The sequence below is a fragment of the Drosophila sechellia genome, chromosome 3R, assembly GCF_004382195.2.
Source record: "Drosophila sechellia strain sech25 chromosome 3R, ASM438219v1, whole genome shotgun sequence".
Lineage (NCBI taxonomy): Eukaryota > Metazoa > Arthropoda > Insecta > Diptera > Drosophilidae > Drosophila > Drosophila sechellia.
Genome location: NC_045952.1, coordinates 16106219 through 16121997, shown reverse-complemented (window position 1 = coordinate 16121997; position 15779 = coordinate 16106219). Strand labels below are relative to the sequence as shown.

Sequence of the window (15779 nt, the reverse complement as noted above, 5' to 3'; positions counted from 1 at the left end):
CAACTCTTTAATATATATATTTTTTTATTTTAATGGCACACAGCTTGATTAAATTCAAATATTTAAACTTGCGCCAAAATATCGTTCTAAAAGTAATCGATTTCATGTTGGCATTCGCAGTTTATGCGTAGTAGTTCACGAACTAACAATTTGGGTTGAGGGATTTTAAGTATTAGGATGTAAATTAAACATGATAACATCTATAAAAAAGGATAATATCCTTCTTCCCAATCTCTTATCACCGAAACAATTACTTACTGATCGCCGGTCGAAAGATGCCTACGGGCAAACCCTTCGCCTCCTCCTGGATCACCTGCTCGCCCAGTGCCTTGGTGTAGGTATATGTGTTTGGGAATTTTCCAATCAAGGCTGGTGCCATCTTTTCGAACGTTTCTGAGCTGACCGAATTTTGCAGGTCGAGCACCTTGTCAACGGGACAGGTCAGGTGTTCCGGATAGAAACGCTCCTGGATTTGATGCACCACACAATTGGAGAACGTTGTCGAGACGTGGACGAAGGACTCGAGCAGTCGCATTGCCCTGGTGTTGATGACCACTGCCTGCTCGAGTGGCTCCTCGAATCGAACCGAAGCGGCTCCATGTATGAGCACCTGCACCTCCGCGGCCAGTATCCTTCGATCCGCATCGCTGATGCCCAAGTCCGGGGCACAGCAGTCACCCGAAATCGGAGTCATCTTTTCCAGGACCAGTGGCTTTTTGTTTAGTAGCACTTCAAACACCTGCAGGCAGGATATTTTTCAAGGAACCACCATTATTACAAATAACGTAATAGTTTTCACTTTTATCTAGCATTTATTTAACATTTTCAGTCACAAATTGGGTGGGTCTGCACTCACCTGATCCTTTTTCCAGGACTCAAATCGTGCTTCCATTTTCTCACCCCGCTTGGTTCTGACCAGGAAATATATACGTTTCACATCCGTTGCCCGCAATAGCTTTTCTACGACCACTGAAATTTTTAGGGCAGAACAATTCTATTTTTTTTTTATGTTCTTTAATTTTTTGGGTAATTGATCGCGCACCTTTGCCGAGTAATCCTGTGCCTCCGGTCATAAACACCGTTTTATCCTTGTAAAAACTTATAATTTCACTCGTCATTTTGCACTGCGGAAGTAAAATTCACTTGGCGGGTTCACTTCATCAAATGAGCATTTCTTCTTTATCCATTTTTATTTATACCAATTTAAACCAAGCCCAAACACAAGAATATGCAATGATATGCAAGCCTAACTAGAATAGTTTGCACTTTGTGAATAAATTGAAAATCGTAAGTACAGAGAACCTCTATAATTGCAACCAAGAATATAGCTGAGGAAGAATATTTGTAGGAATCCATTATTTTATTAATGAAAACAGAATTAATAATCGGACGGGGTATAAATAGGAACAGATATATGCAGATATATGTCAATGTAGAAAAATAAGAACAATTATATGTAGATTATATGTAGGAACCAAAAACGCTATTTAATTTAAAAACAGTGTGCTATTAAACTAGTGACTACTGTACATGAAAATAATATTATTCATCATTCCATACATGCCACTTTTTTGTTCATTTGCGTAGGGCTCAACATTTGCATTCTATTAAATCAACTGAAAGATACGAAAGTAGCGTAAATGTAGACAATTTTGGATAATACATTTTGAGAACATCCATTGTATATAGAATCTAATATTTCAAAATTAAGTTATCAAACTATTTACAGTGTACATAAGTACTATCTTTATATCATTAAATCAAAAACAAATCCTGCTCAAAAAGGAAGAAGTTACCATAAATTGTTTAAATTTAATAATGTCAAATTCTTTAGTACATAACATTCAACAACACGATTATTATATTTTGATTGTTTATAAGATTAGTTCCGTTGAACAAGCTTAATCCAAAAGCCGCCTTTGGGTGACAACTGAAATCCGAAACTACTGAGCTCTAGTGGAATGCAGGATTTCTTGGCAGGAGCAAAGCGGTAGTCCTTCAAAAGATAGTAGATAACAGCCTTTGCCTCGAGTAGAGCGAATCGGGAACCTATAAAAGATATATTTTAGTACCAGCAAAGAACAATTTTAAGTCCATCAAATTACCAATGCAGTTGCGTTGACCCAGGCCAAAGGGGAAGTATGTGAATGGCTGAATAGAATCCTTGTTCTCATCGCTAAATCGTTCCGGATCGAACTTTTTGGGGTTCTCAAAGTACTTGGGGTCACGATGGAAGCCGCATGTGGGCAGCCAGATGACATCGCCCTTCTTGACCTCGACTTTCTGACCATCGACATCGAAGGTTATGTCCTTGTTGCATTCCCGATCGACGGCAATTGCAGCCGGCCACTTTCGCAGAACCTCGTTGACGACCTGATCCAGATACTTCATGCCCATTATGGCCTCATAGGTCAGTTCTTTGCCCTCCAGGTCTTCGTCCACTTGCTGTACCTCCTCGTATAGCTTCTGCTGCACATCCTGGTTCTCCATTAGCTCGTGAGCGGTGAAGCACATCAGCACCGCCGAAGTCTCGAAGCCAGCAAAGAAGAATACGAAACACTGGGCGACAATGTCGCGATCGCTCCACTCGCGAACGGCAGATGCCTTGGTCTTCTCCGTCTGGATGATACCACGAGCCTCCATCAGCATGTTTATCATGTCGGGACGTACAATATTGTGCTCCTGTCGGTACTTCATGGCATCGAGCACCAGACGCACGAAATACTGAGTGCTTTTCCTATCGAAAAGCTCGACTTTAAGTATCTGCAAGGATAAGATAATATACTTTGTTGTCAATATATTTTTCTCATATGTGTGAATGATGTGCCAACCTTATTAAGACTCTTCAATGCGAAGAACAACATGAACTTAATGTTCTGCAGGAATGAAAATGTGGTCAGCTTTTTGCCCATCTGATAGAAGGTATTTTCGCGATCCTTGAACGAGTTCACTTGCAGTCCAAAGGCTGTCGATGCGATCACATCATTGGTGAATCGTGTGCAGTAGTCCTTCATGTCCATTTCATTCTCTTGAACTTTTGTATCATCCTGCTTAAGACAGTCCACGGCCTCCTTGGCCACCTGGTTCATCAGCTGGAACATCTGACGCATTTTGCTGCCTGTGAATGCCGGACTCAGAGTGCTTCGCATATCCTTCCACCGAGCATCTCTCATGGAGAACAGCGAGCTTCCGAAAAGATTACTCATGTCATGTGGATCATCATCACTGCTGGTGGCAAACACATTGCGATGATTGATAAAGTGATCGAAGTCCTTTATTGTTATCTGCTTGATAAGATCCGGGTCGCGCACCATAAAAAGTGGTTGTCGCTGCTCGAAGATACCAAAAAATCTAAAAAAAATAAGTAATGTTAATAACCGATAAGCTTTCTGTGAGTCACACACTGATAAATCAACAAGTTTAGAAAACGATAACAGAAATTAGTGTTTATGGATGGCTAACGAATTTTCAATTAACCTATCTCGATTCCTTTTTAAAAAAACTATAAATTTACTTATTGCTCGTATTGGTCTATAAAAAAATATACTTGTATAAATGTACATGAAATCCAATTGAAAATTCCGAGTACAAAAAAGATTGCATCTTTATAAAGTAACAAAAAGGGAACTGTCATAAAAAGGGTTACCCAAATATGAAATGAATTAATAATTTAGATAACCTTATCGGTATTGCACTTTGCAGGAGCTTTATCAACTATTTTTCCTATCTAACATTTAAAGCTGTCGTATAATCGATAAGATTATGGCAAACTAAACTAATAGAACCAACTCAGCATTTCGCCAATTGTCTTGGCAGTTACACACTGCTTTAGATAAACGACTTTACACAATGTAATCGAGTATTCCTGAATATATATAATTCTATATTCAAAACGTAGTCGAACACAGCCGCACCCACCAAATGTGTATATAGATAGATCACTAATTGCCTGACCTTGACAATTGTATATTGCGTATAGGCTTGTACGCAATGCTGGAAGCCAGTAGATACACACTTGTTCCAAACGAGTTTCAAGTGCAAGTGCAAGTGAGCCGGATGCTTATTAGGTAATTAACTTATTTGATCCGGATAAATGAGTTTAACTCACTTGTTACTTCCGCCTTTGGTGTAAAGATCACAGACTATGTCAAACATGGCTCTCTTCCGCAGGAACATGCCGGCCATGTTGCCAAAGTAGAGCACTGGCTTTTCATAGGCGATGCCCCGATCCTTGAAGAAATCATTGTTGGCGGACGCCCAGCGGTAGAACAAGGCGGCAGCGATCGCGAATAGGGCTAAGAATTCCCACAGCATGTTGAACGAGCGCTTAGTTTGGCGATCCAAGCGTCCAGAATATAACTAACTACGCCACAAACAATCGGGAGCGTTTTGTTATCCCCGCGCAGAGCTTTCTATCAAAGCTTCGTGCTCTGCTTTTAGCATTTGATAAAATACTTGTTGTCTATAATACACACATATGTATGTTCGGTTTAATCAAGCATGTACAAATTTCTGAGTGCAAATGATTTAAAATATCACTCATCATTTCATCATCACGGCGTATAGGGGATATGGCTGACGACTCTGAGTATCGAGAGAGATTTGGAGCCACGTTACATTCAAGTGCTGGCAGCTACGACGATACAGCGTTCTAAACCAAAAACAAAAAGGAATCCAGTGAATTAAGTTTATTTTTAGATTAAGTGATTATTTAGACATTACCTAAGCTTCTCTAGGTCCAATGGCTCGTTCGTACTTGTATAAAAGACCAGATCAGCTTTTCGTGTTTCCGTTGTACAGCATCCTCCATGCTGTGAAAACTGCTGCATCAGTTTGCTTGAATCCTTCTCCATGGCAAAGTGCGCCACCAATCCTTCGAACAACTTGCCTTCCGAGCTAGTGGATTGAGTAACGCTTTCCTCCTCCTTTGGTTCCTTTTTCACAACTGATTTAAGCTCCTTGCTGGGCTTAAAAAAATCCTTTAAACCCTTTTGCGAAGGCGACAAGCTTCGAATCGCTTTGGACTCCTTGCGTTTGCTGGGCACAGGAGCTCCGTCTTCGTCATCTGAAGCAGTAGTATTGGACCTTTTCAGTTTCTTTTGATTACCATTGAGTTTTTTCTCTTTTTCAGGAGTTGTTTTGTTATCAATTACTTTCTCATCCTTACTACAATTGTCCAGAAGTAAATCAACATTTACATTCGATTTTGAGGCCTCGAAAAGATCTTCTAAGTGGGCCAGATCATTGGCCTCTTTGGCTGATTTATCACTGCGACGACGAGTAATCCTGGGAAATCGTATTGAGATTCCTGACGCGGTATGCGCATCGGACTTGGTGAACTCTGCGCCAGTAATCTCCCATACTGGCATTTTCATCGGATCCTTGGCCAGTACATCTGGTACAAGGGACTTACTGCACAACAGCCAACTGGGAATTGCGTTCGCATCAGCACGTTCGGTTAGTTTGATCAGTGATTCATGTACCTTTGCATTGGTAGCATCATCCAAGCCAGAGTGCACTTTGGTCACTGTCTTCCACAAACGCCCAAACGCATCGTAACAGCCCATGAGGAAAATACTAAGCGTGCCACCTTTCTTCCCTGATCCGTACCAAGCGCCCAAAACAACCAAATCCGCGGTGTCAGCCATCTTTCCGTCGAATAGGTAATCCTTCTTGACCTTAAGCCAGTTCCTTTTGCCGGGCTGGTATGTGCTGGTTGGACTCTTCAGGACCACACCCTCCAGATTGGCGTGTAACACCCTAGCCGTCATCGTGGCCAGTTCCCTCGTGGTCTTGAGGAACTCCGACTCCGACAGCTGCACGTGGGATCTAATGGGTTGAATATTCTGCTCAAGGATCTTGCGACGCTTGCGAAATGGCCTGAAAGATCAAGAAAATATATTAGGAACTATTTCACATTTAAATATTATTTTACCCCACTTACAGCTGGGTCAAATCCTCGCCATCGTACAGTATGCAATCGAAGACGAATAAGCATACCGCGGCATTGGCGAAAGTCTGCTTCTTATGGGCACCCAACGAACCAAAGGGCAGCAGTGCTCCCGTGTCAGTGTCGACCAGAATGATCTCAGAGTCCAGTATCATTTCGCCACCGCCAGGAAAGGCTTGCGGAATATATTTTTTCAGATCCCGTATCTTGTGATCCACCACAGGCTTTAGATTGCGGCTAAAGAACTTGAAGTCGTTGCCCTGCTTGTGGATTTGAACTCGCTCTCCATCGTATTTGATCTCGCTATATAGTCCAGTGGGGCTCTTCTTGAAGGCCTCCTCCACCGACTTGCAGGGACTGGCCAACATGGGCGATATGGGTGTCATTACCTGAATTCCACTCGAGTTCGTTTTTTTAGCCTTCCTGACGGCACTACTGGCGTCCTTCTTATTTTCTTTGCCGGCAAACTGTCCGACAATTGCCACCAAATCGCGGGAAGACTGATATGTGGGGTAGGCATCAGGACCAAAGGCATCCAGGATATGCCGGGCCCGGGCATTGATTCTTAAGTCGTGCTTCACCAAGCGAATAAATGTGCGCAGATCCAGGTCAGTGGCCTTCGAGCACAACTTCTGTAGCAGATCTGTTTGCTCATCCTCCTTGGTACGCTCCACCAGCTTCAGGAGCATCTCCTCCACCTCCTGCAGATAGAGTTTGCTCTGCGCCTGTGGCTTGAGTTTCTTAGAAGCAGCAAAGTGCTTGCGTAGAGTTTCCGAAACGTCTCCATCTGCGGGAAACCAGAAGTTTAACCAGACTCAACAATTTAGAGCGATGATGAAATTCTATACAAGTGTATAAAAATGACAACTTGCCCTGCTCTAGATCCAGATGCATTTGCTGTTGGTCAGCATTAAAAATGCGCGAAAAGAGTTTGATCAGCGCCTTGTTCTGGAGATTGTAGACGCGCTGGTTGGCCGCCGGAATGAGGAACTGCACCCAGAGCAGGGTGTCGCCCTTGAAGCCCTTGCCGCTGCTCCCCTTTTCGAAGAATCGCTGCAGATTCTCCGCTTTCTTCAGGTAACTTGACTCGCCGGCAATTTCATCACAGATGCGACGGAAGGTGTCCAACTTGTTGTCCTCATTGTGCCATCCCTTGCTGGCCATCTTATTACACAGAAGACGAGTTAGAAACCTGGCCTGCCACGTTAGCCTGGACAATAGCATACGCACACTAATTACAAATTAAAAATGTGATTGTCTATTTCACAGAACAATGCAAACAGACCTTCGACTCACGAGTAAATAAATCGGGAATATTTGACTCAAATCAGCTGTTGCTTGCCAAACACGCGCTCGGCGGCGTTGTAATTGGCGGCTCGAGAGTCTTGCAATGCCGTTACGAATTTGAAGCTCAGGCGCCAGAACGGGTGCAGATTCGATTTCACGACTTCAACGTGCCCACGGAGCACGAGAACTCCACGGGTTGCCAGCCGGGCGATGCGCTGCACGTGGTCACCCAGCTGCGCGGACGGTACGAGACGCAGGAACTGCTCTGCGGCGCGTTCCTGCCCAAGCCACTGATGTCCAGTGGACCGCAGCTGCACCTTCAGTTTGTCGGAAAATATCCGCCCACAATGACGAACAAGGTGCAATACTACGGATTTCGCGCGGAGTACCGTTTCTTAACCAGTAAGTGTGTCCACTGACTCTTAGTCTATTTATTTAAAAATTTGCTTATTTTTAAGATTTTGGTATAATGTCCGGAGTTCAAAAGGAAGGCTGTTCCTTCGTCTACAATAGCAGCGAGCGAATAAGTGGCCTATTTCACTCTCCGAATTTTCCCGGACTTTACCTGGAAAATGTTGTGTGCAATTATTATTTCTACGGAGCAAGTGACGAACGAGTTGTGCTTCACTTCACATATTTCGATGTTGAGGGCATTGGAACGTAAGATCTTTATCTAAACTATCAAAAATGTTTAAGTGCTTAAAATGTTTAATCTCCTTCTCTTTCCAGTTGTGAGCACCAAACCGCCAGCGATTACATCGAGTTTTCCAATTTCATGAGCACGGATCGAAAGTTCAGCAGATACTGCGGAAAGCTTCCTGACTTTGAAATGCGCTCGGATGGGCGCTTCTTTCGCGTTACCTTGCATTCCAATGATCGCTTTGTGGCCATCGGATTCCGCGCACTGTACACCTTTGAAACCGTTCCAGTGAATAATTCCATCACCGATCTTCGGGATAATGCCTCCATGCAGAGTTTTGTCTCAACAGCGTCAACTCAGCCGGTTGTAGATTTAAGCAAATTATTTGCGTGTATCTTATGCACTTATAAAGCATACCAATATTATGTTTAAAATATAGAGACAACATTTCGCAATTTTGTTTTCCAACTCTTTAATATATATATTTTTTTATTTTAATGGCACACAGCTTGATTAAATTCAAATATTTAAACTTGCGCCAAAATATCGTTCTAAAAGTAATCGATTTCATGTTGGCATTCGCAGTTTATGCGTAGTAGTTCACGAACTAACAATTTGGGTTGAGGGATTTTAAGTATTAGGATGTAAATTAAACATGATAACATCTATAAAAAAGGCGGCCAAACATTTTCATTTTCATAGTTTCTATTAAAAGTATTTTATTTTATTTCAACTTCATTAGCAGAGTTACCGTGTAAATTAGCCACTTGTTGCTATCTGCAATCGATCTTTACCTGTTCGATTCAGTTTTGTGGAGTCACGACGCTACTATCTCCAATAAATACAGCTGTTATACGGTGCGATTAACATTATTAACATTTCGCTAGTCGCCCGGAGCAGACGAATTACCTTTCGGTCCGGAACTGATGACATTTCTAGTCAAATCATTATAGTCGCATATCTGTGAACTCTGGAATGGCGGCTAAGAAACTGGATGCCATAATCTTCGGTGCCTCCGGGTTTACCGGAAAGTACACCGTCTTCGAGGCAGTCAGCGTGCTGAAGGGCCTGCAATGGGGCATCGCCGGACGCAACCAGGAGAAGCTGCAGTCGGTGCTGCGGGAGATGGGTGCAAAGTCCAAGACGGACCTCTCCCAAACGCCGATCGTCATCGCGGACGTGAACAACGAGGCGTCACTGCTGGAAATGGCCAAACGCTGCCGCATTGTGGTCAATACGGCCGGACCATATCGATTCTTCGGCGAGCGAGTGGTCAAGGCGTGCATCGAGGCGGGCACACATCACGTAGACGTGAGCGGAGAGCCACAGTACATGGAAACCATGCAGCTGCGATACCATGATCTCGCCAAGGAGCGTGGCGTGTACGTGATCAGTGCGTGCGGCTTTGATTCCATTCCCGCCGACATGGGAGTCACCTTCGTGGAGAAGAACTTCGACGGCGTGGTCAACTCGGTGGAGAACTTTGTCCACCTGGGCGTCAAGGGCGGTACCAAGGGAACGGGCAGTGCTGCCCTCAACACCGGCACCTGGGAGAGCGCCATTCACGCTATCGCCAACCGGAGTGAGTCTGTGGCCATCCGCCGCAAGTTGTTTCCCGAGCGCCTGCCCAAGTTCCAGCCGGCTCTTAAGTCAAGATCGCCGCTTTCCCGTGCCGCTGAAGTGGACAACAAGGTGATTCTGCCGTTCCCTGAAACAGATCGGTCGGTGGTGATGCGCTCGCAGCGTTTCCTTTACGAACTGGAGAAGAAACGACCCGTTCAGATGCAGGCCTACATGACATATCCCTCGTGGTTTGCGGCTAGCGTCGTCGTGCTCTTCGCCTCTATCATTGGCATTATGGCCAAGTTCTCCTTTGGCCGCCAGCTGCTGCTTAAGTACCCCAGCGTCTTCTCCGGCGGCATGGCTTCCCGCGAGGGTCCCAGTGAGGAACGGATGGAGCGCTCCTTCTTCAGAATGACCATGAAGGCCACAGGCTGGCCCAAGTCCGACAAGCTAGCCGAGAGCACAGATCAGTACACCTTTCCGCCCACAAAGACACTGACCGTGAGGATTACGGGTCCCAATCCCGGCTATGGATCCACTTGCGTTGCACTGCTCTCCACGGCAAAGACCATCCTCAACGAAAGCGACAAGATGCCCGGATCCGGCGGAGTCCTGCCACCCGGGGCGGCCTTCCGTGGCACCAGTCTCATCAGCGAGCTGGAGAAGCACGAGCACGGCATTAAGTTCGAAATCGTGGCCAACAAATAGTGTCTATAATGAGGTGTATTCGATGTTATTAAAAATATATAACGGTGCTAACATAAAATTGCGATTTACATTTGCCTTACCTATCGATTAACTAATTTGTGCCAGTACTTTACTCACAAATAATTATTATTTATTCCAGGGAAGAACAAATATTTATATATTTATTACTTGCAACCAGTTCGGTTCCACTCGTTTTGAAAATAGTGCTCCAACTAGTTCTTGGTTTTCCAGTTATTTACAGGCACGGTCACACCGACAGCGGTTTGTTTCGATTAGTTTGGTTATCGGTATCGCTGTTAGGCTGCCTTCGTTGTTTACCTTTTGGTCATTAGCAATTTCGACGCCAACGCGAGAATACACAGATTATGAGTGCTGAAATATCCGGCTTTCGGCGGTTCCTGCACTGGGGCCCCATCACCGCCCTTAGTAAGTGTTGACCGCACTGGTGATAGGTGGTGATATGCTAAGGACATCTGTGTGGAAGATCCCTTGCAACCAAATTTGCAATATATATACACTGGTGAAAGTGGAGTCAAAGAACTGCTCATTATATGGTGTCCAATTACACCCCACGCCCCACTGGACGATATAGCTGCGACATATCGCGTTTCATATGCCACCCACACCAAACGCAGGAGTTCCAATCGGTTGTCCAAGGACTTTTAATTTGCCTAATGTGTCGTGCTAATTGCGTTTTAGTTGTGTGTCGTTTGTCCTTTTATTGCCCCCGGATAACCCTGGTACTTGGTGCCTATCGGGAATTTCACGGAGCCACCACCGAACATGGCGTGCAAATCGGACGTTTGGCTGCCGGCGGGTCAGACGGCATAAGACTTCCGGACCACCGCGATATCGAACTGATATACCATTGTTCTCGGCATAATGGCTTTATTAGACGCCGGTCGCTTGTTGCTGCTCTCGCAAAGGACTCGGCGGAATCAGTCAGAGAAACGGCGAAATTACTCATTACTGGACCGTGGAGCCGGCTAATCAACTCGAAAAGCGACAATAAACTAAATAAATTACCCTTATTTCCTCCGCACGCAATTGCCAAGCGAAGCATGGCCACCAAAGTCACCCCCATCCAAACTTAAAAAAATAAACAGGGCTAGGTCCCTCCAACTACATACATGTATCAAATTTTCGTGCATGAATCACACTAATGTTTATCTACCGCTTTGCTTACAGGCATCATCAAGTGCATAACGCTGACAACGCTCTACATGAACTCGATGTGGTGGCCGCCAAATGAATCATTCGCCGGATTCGCCCACCAGGCCCTGTTTCTGCTCCTTTCCACGCTGGCCACATTTAATTACGTCATGGCCACGTTGACTGGTCCCGGATTGATGCCAAAACAGTGGCATCCCAAGGTAACCCAAGAACCAGAAGCCCACGGCACACGGAATGGTGGTGAAACATTTGTTGTGACACGATGGCCTGTCAACCGCCTCCGCCTAGTTCGAGCCACCTGTTACCTTTTACCATTGATAATGCCCACCATTTGGCCCGAAAAACTGTTGACCCGTCACGAACTGCCAAAGTACTTAGTCCGGTGGTGGTTTCTCCGTTTCTTTGTGCATCGTCATTCCACGGCGGAAGCAATTGTTTAGCGTCCGATGAGCAGGTGCCGAGTTTTCCCTAGGCGTTCGCTCTCAACGGGGTCTCCATGTCCGATTTCCAGGCCAGACAAATGGGCCAACCCGGCCCATTGGCGTGTGTGGCTGCTTATCGCGCATAATCCGCGCCAATTAAACGCTGCAATTTATTTTAAAGAATCCGGACCCGGTCCGTTGTATGCATAGATGTCGTGCAATGGCCACCAACGGCTGTAACGTTTTTCGACCGCCATTCATTTTGTCCGGCAGTGGCAGTAGCGCGACCCAAATATAATTTATTAGCGGCGACTCCTCACATTACGGCCTGGCGGTCCGGGCCCTGCACGCGAACGCACTCTACGGGCCCCAAAGTCCGTAATGCAATTACCCGAATTTGCATAAATGTTTTGTAGGCGAGCCCAGACGCAAGAGGGGCGGATTTCTTTGGCTAGCTGAGTGGCCCACGGGCGATGGAAGGTGGGAGATAGGAGGTGGGAGGTGGTGGTTGGTCACCTAATGAGCTGTGCGTCGTTAGGTTTTGTTGTACCTGACGGCATCGGGAAACGCGCATAAATCACGAATAATATGCTCGTTTTCGCTGCGTATTTTAATGAATTTTAATTTTTGGCAGGATCCCAAGGACGCCCAGTTCCTGCAGTACTGCAAAAAGTGCGAGGGTTACAAGGCACCACGCTCCCATCATTGTCGCAAGTGTAAGTGAGATTAGATTGATTTGCATATGAAAATTTTTTAAATCGAAAACTATCACCATTTAGGTGATCGCTGCGTCAAGAAGATGGACCACCACTGCCCGTGGATCAATCACTGCGTTGGCTGGGCCAACCACGCCTACTTCACATACTTCCTGCTCTTCTCCATCCTGGGCAGCCTGCAGGGAACCGTCGTGCTGTGCTGCTCCTTCTGGCGGGGCATCTACCGCTACTACTATCTCACCCACGGACTGGCGCACTTGGCCAGCGTACAGTTCACGCTGGTCAGCATCATCATGTGCATTCTGGGCATGGGCCTGGCCATTGGTGTCGTCATTGGCCTGAGCATGCTGCTCTTCATTCAGCTGAAGACGATTGTCAACAACCAGACGGGCATAGAGATCTGGATAGTGGAGAAGGCCATTTACCGCCGATATAGGAATGCCGACTGCGACGACGAGTTCCTATATCCCTATGATTTGGGCTGGCGAGCAAATTTGCGACTGGTATTCAACGATGAGTGCCAAAAGCGAGGCGATGGCATCGAGTGGCCAGTGGTGGAGGGTTGTGATCAGTATACATTGACGGTGAGTATTGGACATTGTATTTAGAGAACGCAGATTAACATGTACTCCCTGCAGCGCGAACAACTGGCTCAGAAGGAGGAGAAGCGAGCTCGAACCCGCACCTTCAGATGCACAAAGCCAGTGACTGGTCGCTGGCTGCCGATCTTCTCGCAGGGTTGGCGTGTTTGTGTGGCCGCTCCCTGCTCCGATGAGCCACGCATCAGCCTGCGACCCAACGACATGATTAGGGTCACCCGCTTCCGCAACCACTGGCTGTTCGGCGAGCGAGTGCTTACCGAGCAAGAGCTAGCTGGCGTGAAAAAGCGCCAACGCAAGGGTCCCATTCGCGGCTGGTTCCCACGACGCAGCGCCGTTGAGGTCATTGAGGCGGTCCATGAAGGCAGCGGCGATGGCAACAGCGAGACAACAGCACCTCTGGCCCAGAATGGCAACGCCCACAGCCACTTGAAGCAGCAGCAGCGAAATGGACATGCCAAAAAGTACATGTAGCCCGGATCGGGCAGAGATCAATCGATGGCATTCTGTGCCACATTCGGCTTGTATATAGAATTAGATTCCGCTTGGAGACTCGACTGTTTCACGCTTAGCCAGGCCGTCGTCTCGTTTACTCTGTTAACACTGTCGACCAATAAATAACGCGAAAGTTTGGTATCAGTTGCTGAAGTGAATCGAAATTAATCCAGTTGTGTATCAGCAGATAACGCTTATCTTTTCCAGATAGTCAATGCAGCGTAAATCTCCTGGCAACAAAGTAAAATATAAATACATATGTATAATTAAAGTATTGTTTTAAAGTTTCCCATAGAAACTTGACAAACCTTTAGATGTCAACTGATGAGACCTTATTAATTTATTTATGGGGTATTCCATAATTTGATTACGATACAGATTATATTACATATGTTTACGTGTGGAATATGTATATTTTAAAAGCTTTAAACAGGCGAATCATATTTACAGGTCATGGTTGCCTCGATATCCTCCACCGTTCGCGGCACAATCGCAAAGTTCTCCACGCCAGTCTTCGTGATGAGCACATCGTCCTCGATGCGCACACCTCCGAAGTTGCGGAAGCGATTGAAAATCTCTGCGTTGATGAATTTAGCAATGTTCGGATCGGCCAGAGCGCGGTCCATCAGCCAGTTGATGAAGTAGCAGCCGGGTTCGATTGTGACATACATGCCGGCCCTAAGGATGCGGGCAAAGCGCAGCTTGCTCAGCCACGGTTCACTGGGGCGCTTGGGCTCCTTGGGCAGATAGCCGCCCACATCGTGCACATCCAGACCGATCAAATGGCCCAGGCCATGTGGCTGGAACACGCCAGAAACACCTGCCTGGAGCATCTCCTCCACATCGCCCTTGAGCATGCCGCCCTCCTTCAGGCGCTGCAGCAACACCCTACCCGCCAGCTTGTGCATGTCCACCCAGGAGACTCCGTCACGGGCCGACTCAGTGACCGCATTGCGGGCATCCAGCACGGCATTGTAGATAAACTTCTGGTCGTCGGTGAACTTTCCATTGGCCGGGAATGTGCAAGTAATATCGGCCGCATAGCCACAGTAGTTGGCTCCCATGTCGAACAGGCAGAGATCACCGTCCTGGACGGGCTTGCTGTTGGGTGCGCCCGCATGTCCATAGTGCAAGATCGACGAGTTTGTTCCGCTGCCGCATATGCAGGTGTAGGAGGCATGCCGGCAGCCGCCCACGGAGTAGGCGTGGTGCAGGAACAGGGATTCGCCCTCAAATTCCATGCGACCGGGACGCATAAACCGCATCACCTTGATGTGCGCGTCCGAGGATACCTTGGCCACGTAGCGCAGCACCTCGATCTCTTCGGGTGACTTGATCACTCGGCACTCAGAGAGAATTGGATACAGGAGATCGCAGTCAGTCACATACTTCTCCTTGCCAGCAAAGTCGGGCGGCTGGAGGGTGAGCCCGCTATCGCTGTTGGTGCCGCTCAATGTGAGTATCAGCTTGGGCGACGCCCCCTCCAGATAAACACTCATTTCGTCCACATAAAACACCTCGTCCACCTCGTACATGGCCTTGAACTCCTGCAGCCCCAGCAGTTCGCCCATCCAGGTGCCGTACTCATCGGGAAAGCGGGGCACAAAGAGAATACTCTTCTGCGCACCAGTCTTCACATCAATGGTTAGGATGCCATAGCAGGCCGGCTCCTTGACACCGAACAAGTACTGGAAATAGGACTCCTGCCGGAAAACGTAATCCACGTCGGTGTTGTACAGGCTCTGGTCCTTGCCGCCCTCGAGGAGCACCAGCAGGTTGCCATCGTTGAACTTGAGGCCCGGCAGCAGCTCCTTGAGGATGGCCTTGCCAGCACGATCCCTGTTGTTGCGGAAGAGACTCATGGGCACTGCGTAACCCGATCCCATCTGAAAGGCGGCCATGGTGTTGCGAAGGAGGACAAAGTTTAACTGGCGCTCTGGACAACAATGAGTGCTCGAGCAAGTGAGAAGATTAGCTGATAATAGCCAATAACCGGGCTAACAAAGGCAGTAAATTATGTGGGTTTTATCAGTGTTTTTTGTTTTCTGTTTTCGCAAAAGTATGACCAAGAACTGAACGCGACAAAAACAATCTTAAATTAATTGTAAGCCGATCGTTTTATTATTTTTTTAATATAATCTCTAATATTTTTAATTAGCTAAATTCATTTATTTTTCATACGGTTTTCCTCTTTGCCGGCTGACCTTAAAAATAAAGGATTTACCT

At 46.5% G+C, this 15779-nt stretch overlaps 7 protein-coding genes across 7 annotated transcripts; 3 read left to right on the top strand and 4 right to left on the bottom strand.

The window, feature by feature from the left end:
• Window positions 1–18: 18 nt before the first annotated feature.
• LOC116801475 (fatty acyl-CoA reductase wat-like) lies at window positions 19–1268 on the bottom strand. The gene is made up of 3 exons (XM_032721306.1): window positions 1043–1268; window positions 857–969; window positions 19–739 (listed from the first exon to the last, which is right to left on the bottom strand). Exons 1-3 carry the CDS (start codon window positions 1116–1118, stop codon window positions 251–253), a joined length of 678 nt encoding a protein of 225 aa, XP_032577197.1. The 5' UTR covers window positions 1119–1268; the 3' UTR covers window positions 19–250.
• A 524-nt stretch (window positions 1269–1792) lies between these two features.
• Window positions 1793–4369, bottom strand: LOC6621482 (probable cytochrome P450 9f2). Its single transcript, XM_032721295.1, has 4 exons — window positions 4109–4369; window positions 2832–3351; window positions 2106–2763; window positions 1793–2049 (listed from the first exon to the last, which is right to left on the bottom strand). The coding sequence occupies exons 1-4, from the start codon at window positions 4312–4314 to the stop codon at window positions 1883–1885; spliced, it is 1551 nt and encodes a 516-aa protein (XP_032577186.1). The 5' UTR covers window positions 4315–4369; the 3' UTR covers window positions 1793–1882.
• A 92-nt stretch (window positions 4370–4461) lies between these two features.
• On the bottom strand, window positions 4462–7254 carry LOC6606675 (DNA ligase 3). The gene is made up of 5 exons (XM_002031439.2): window positions 7236–7254; window positions 6823–7181; window positions 5945–6737; window positions 4723–5880; window positions 4462–4651 (listed from the first exon to the last, which is right to left on the bottom strand). The coding sequence occupies exons 2-5, from the start codon at window positions 7172–7174 to the stop codon at window positions 4543–4545; spliced, it is 2412 nt and encodes an 803-aa protein (XP_002031475.2). The 5' UTR covers window positions 7175–7181; window positions 7236–7254; the 3' UTR covers window positions 4462–4542.
• On the top strand, window positions 7198–8336 carry LOC6621486 (suppressor of lurcher protein 1; the record flags this gene model as incomplete). The annotated part of the gene is made up of 3 exons (XM_032722860.1): window positions 7198–7639; window positions 7696–7897; window positions 7967–8336. Coding segments are annotated over 3 exons (987 nt in total), but the record flags the coding sequence as incomplete, so codon positions are not given.
• Window positions 8337–8685: 349 nt separating this feature from the next.
• LOC6606673 (saccharopine dehydrogenase-like oxidoreductase) lies at window positions 8686–10212 on the top strand. Its single transcript, XM_002031437.2, has one exon. The coding sequence runs from the start codon at window positions 8853–8855 to the stop codon at window positions 10146–10148; it is 1296 nt and encodes a 431-aa protein (XP_002031473.1). The 5' UTR covers window positions 8686–8852; the 3' UTR covers window positions 10149–10212.
• Window positions 10213–10423: 211 nt separating this feature from the next.
• Window positions 10424–13874, top strand: LOC6621504 (palmitoyltransferase ZDHHC6). The gene is made up of 5 exons (XM_032721298.1): window positions 10424–10574; window positions 11337–11521; window positions 12378–12459; window positions 12523–13043; window positions 13098–13874. Exons 1-5 carry the CDS (start codon window positions 10514–10516, stop codon window positions 13530–13532), a joined length of 1284 nt encoding a protein of 427 aa, XP_032577189.1. The 5' UTR covers window positions 10424–10513; the 3' UTR covers window positions 13533–13874.
• Window positions 13871–15623, bottom strand: LOC6606671 (xaa-Pro dipeptidase). The gene has a single exon (XM_002031435.2). The coding sequence runs from the start codon at window positions 15452–15454 to the stop codon at window positions 13979–13981; it is 1476 nt and encodes a 491-aa protein (XP_002031471.1). The 5' UTR covers window positions 15455–15623; the 3' UTR covers window positions 13871–13978.
• Window positions 15624–15779: the final 156 nt, after the last annotated feature.

What these genes read in the sequence shown, in the direction of transcription:
- LOC116801475 (XM_032721306.1), bottom strand. Translation starts at nt 1,118, where the DNA reads ATGACGAGTGAAATTATAAGTTTTTACAAGGATAAAACGGTGTTTATG. An exon ending in CACAGGATTACTCGGCAAAG is followed by an intron (nt 970 to 1,042) that starts GTGCGCGATCAA and finishes TAAAAATTTCAG; the next exon opens with TGGTCGTAGAAAAGCTATTG. An exon ending in AGTCCTGGAAAAAGGATCAG is followed by an intron (nt 740 to 856) that starts GTGAGTGCAGAC and finishes TCCTGCCTGCAG; the next exon opens with GTGTTTGAAGTGCTACTAAA.
- LOC6621482 (XM_032721295.1), bottom strand. Translation starts at nt 4,314, where the DNA reads ATGCTGTGGGAATTCTTAGCCCTATTCGCGATCGCTGCCGCCTTGTTC. An exon ending in ACCAAAGGCGGAAGTAACAA is followed by an intron (nt 3,352 to 4,108) that starts GTGAGTTAAACT and finishes TATTTTTTTTAG; the next exon opens with ATTTTTTGGTATCTTCGAGC. An exon ending in GGGTCAACGCAACTGCATTG is followed by an intron (nt 2,050 to 2,105) that starts GTAATTTGATGG and finishes TATCTTTTATAG; the next exon opens with GTTCCCGATTCGCTCTACTC.
- LOC6606675 (XM_002031439.2), bottom strand. Translation starts at nt 7,174, where the DNA reads ATGCTATTGTCCAGGCTAACGTGGCAGGCCAGGTTTCTAACTCGTCTT. An exon ending in GCATCTGGATCTAGAGCAGG is followed by an intron (nt 6,738 to 6,822) that starts GCAAGTTGTCAT and finishes GGTTTCCCGCAG; the next exon opens with ATGGAGACGTTTCGGAAACT. An exon ending in GGCGAGGATTTGACCCAGCT is followed by an intron (nt 5,881 to 5,944) that starts GTAAGTGGGGTA and finishes TTGATCTTTCAG; the next exon opens with GCCATTTCGCAAGCGTCGCA.
- LOC6606673 (XM_002031437.2), top strand. Translation starts at nt 8,853, where the DNA reads ATGGCGGCTAAGAAACTGGATGCCATAATCTTCGGTGCCTCCGGGTTT.
- LOC6621504 (XM_032721298.1), top strand. Translation starts at nt 10,514, where the DNA reads ATGAGTGCTGAAATATCCGGCTTTCGGCGGTTCCTGCACTGGGGCCCC. An exon ending in GGGCCCCATCACCGCCCTTA is followed by an intron (nt 10,575 to 11,336) that starts GTAAGTGTTGAC and finishes CTTTGCTTACAG; the next exon opens with GCATCATCAAGTGCATAACG. An exon ending in CTCCCATCATTGTCGCAAGT is followed by an intron (nt 12,460 to 12,522) that starts GTAAGTGAGATT and finishes ATCACCATTTAG; the next exon opens with GTGATCGCTGCGTCAAGAAG.
- LOC6606671 (XM_002031435.2), bottom strand. Translation starts at nt 15,454, where the DNA reads ATGGCCGCCTTTCAGATGGGATCGGGTTACGCAGTGCCCATGAGTCTC.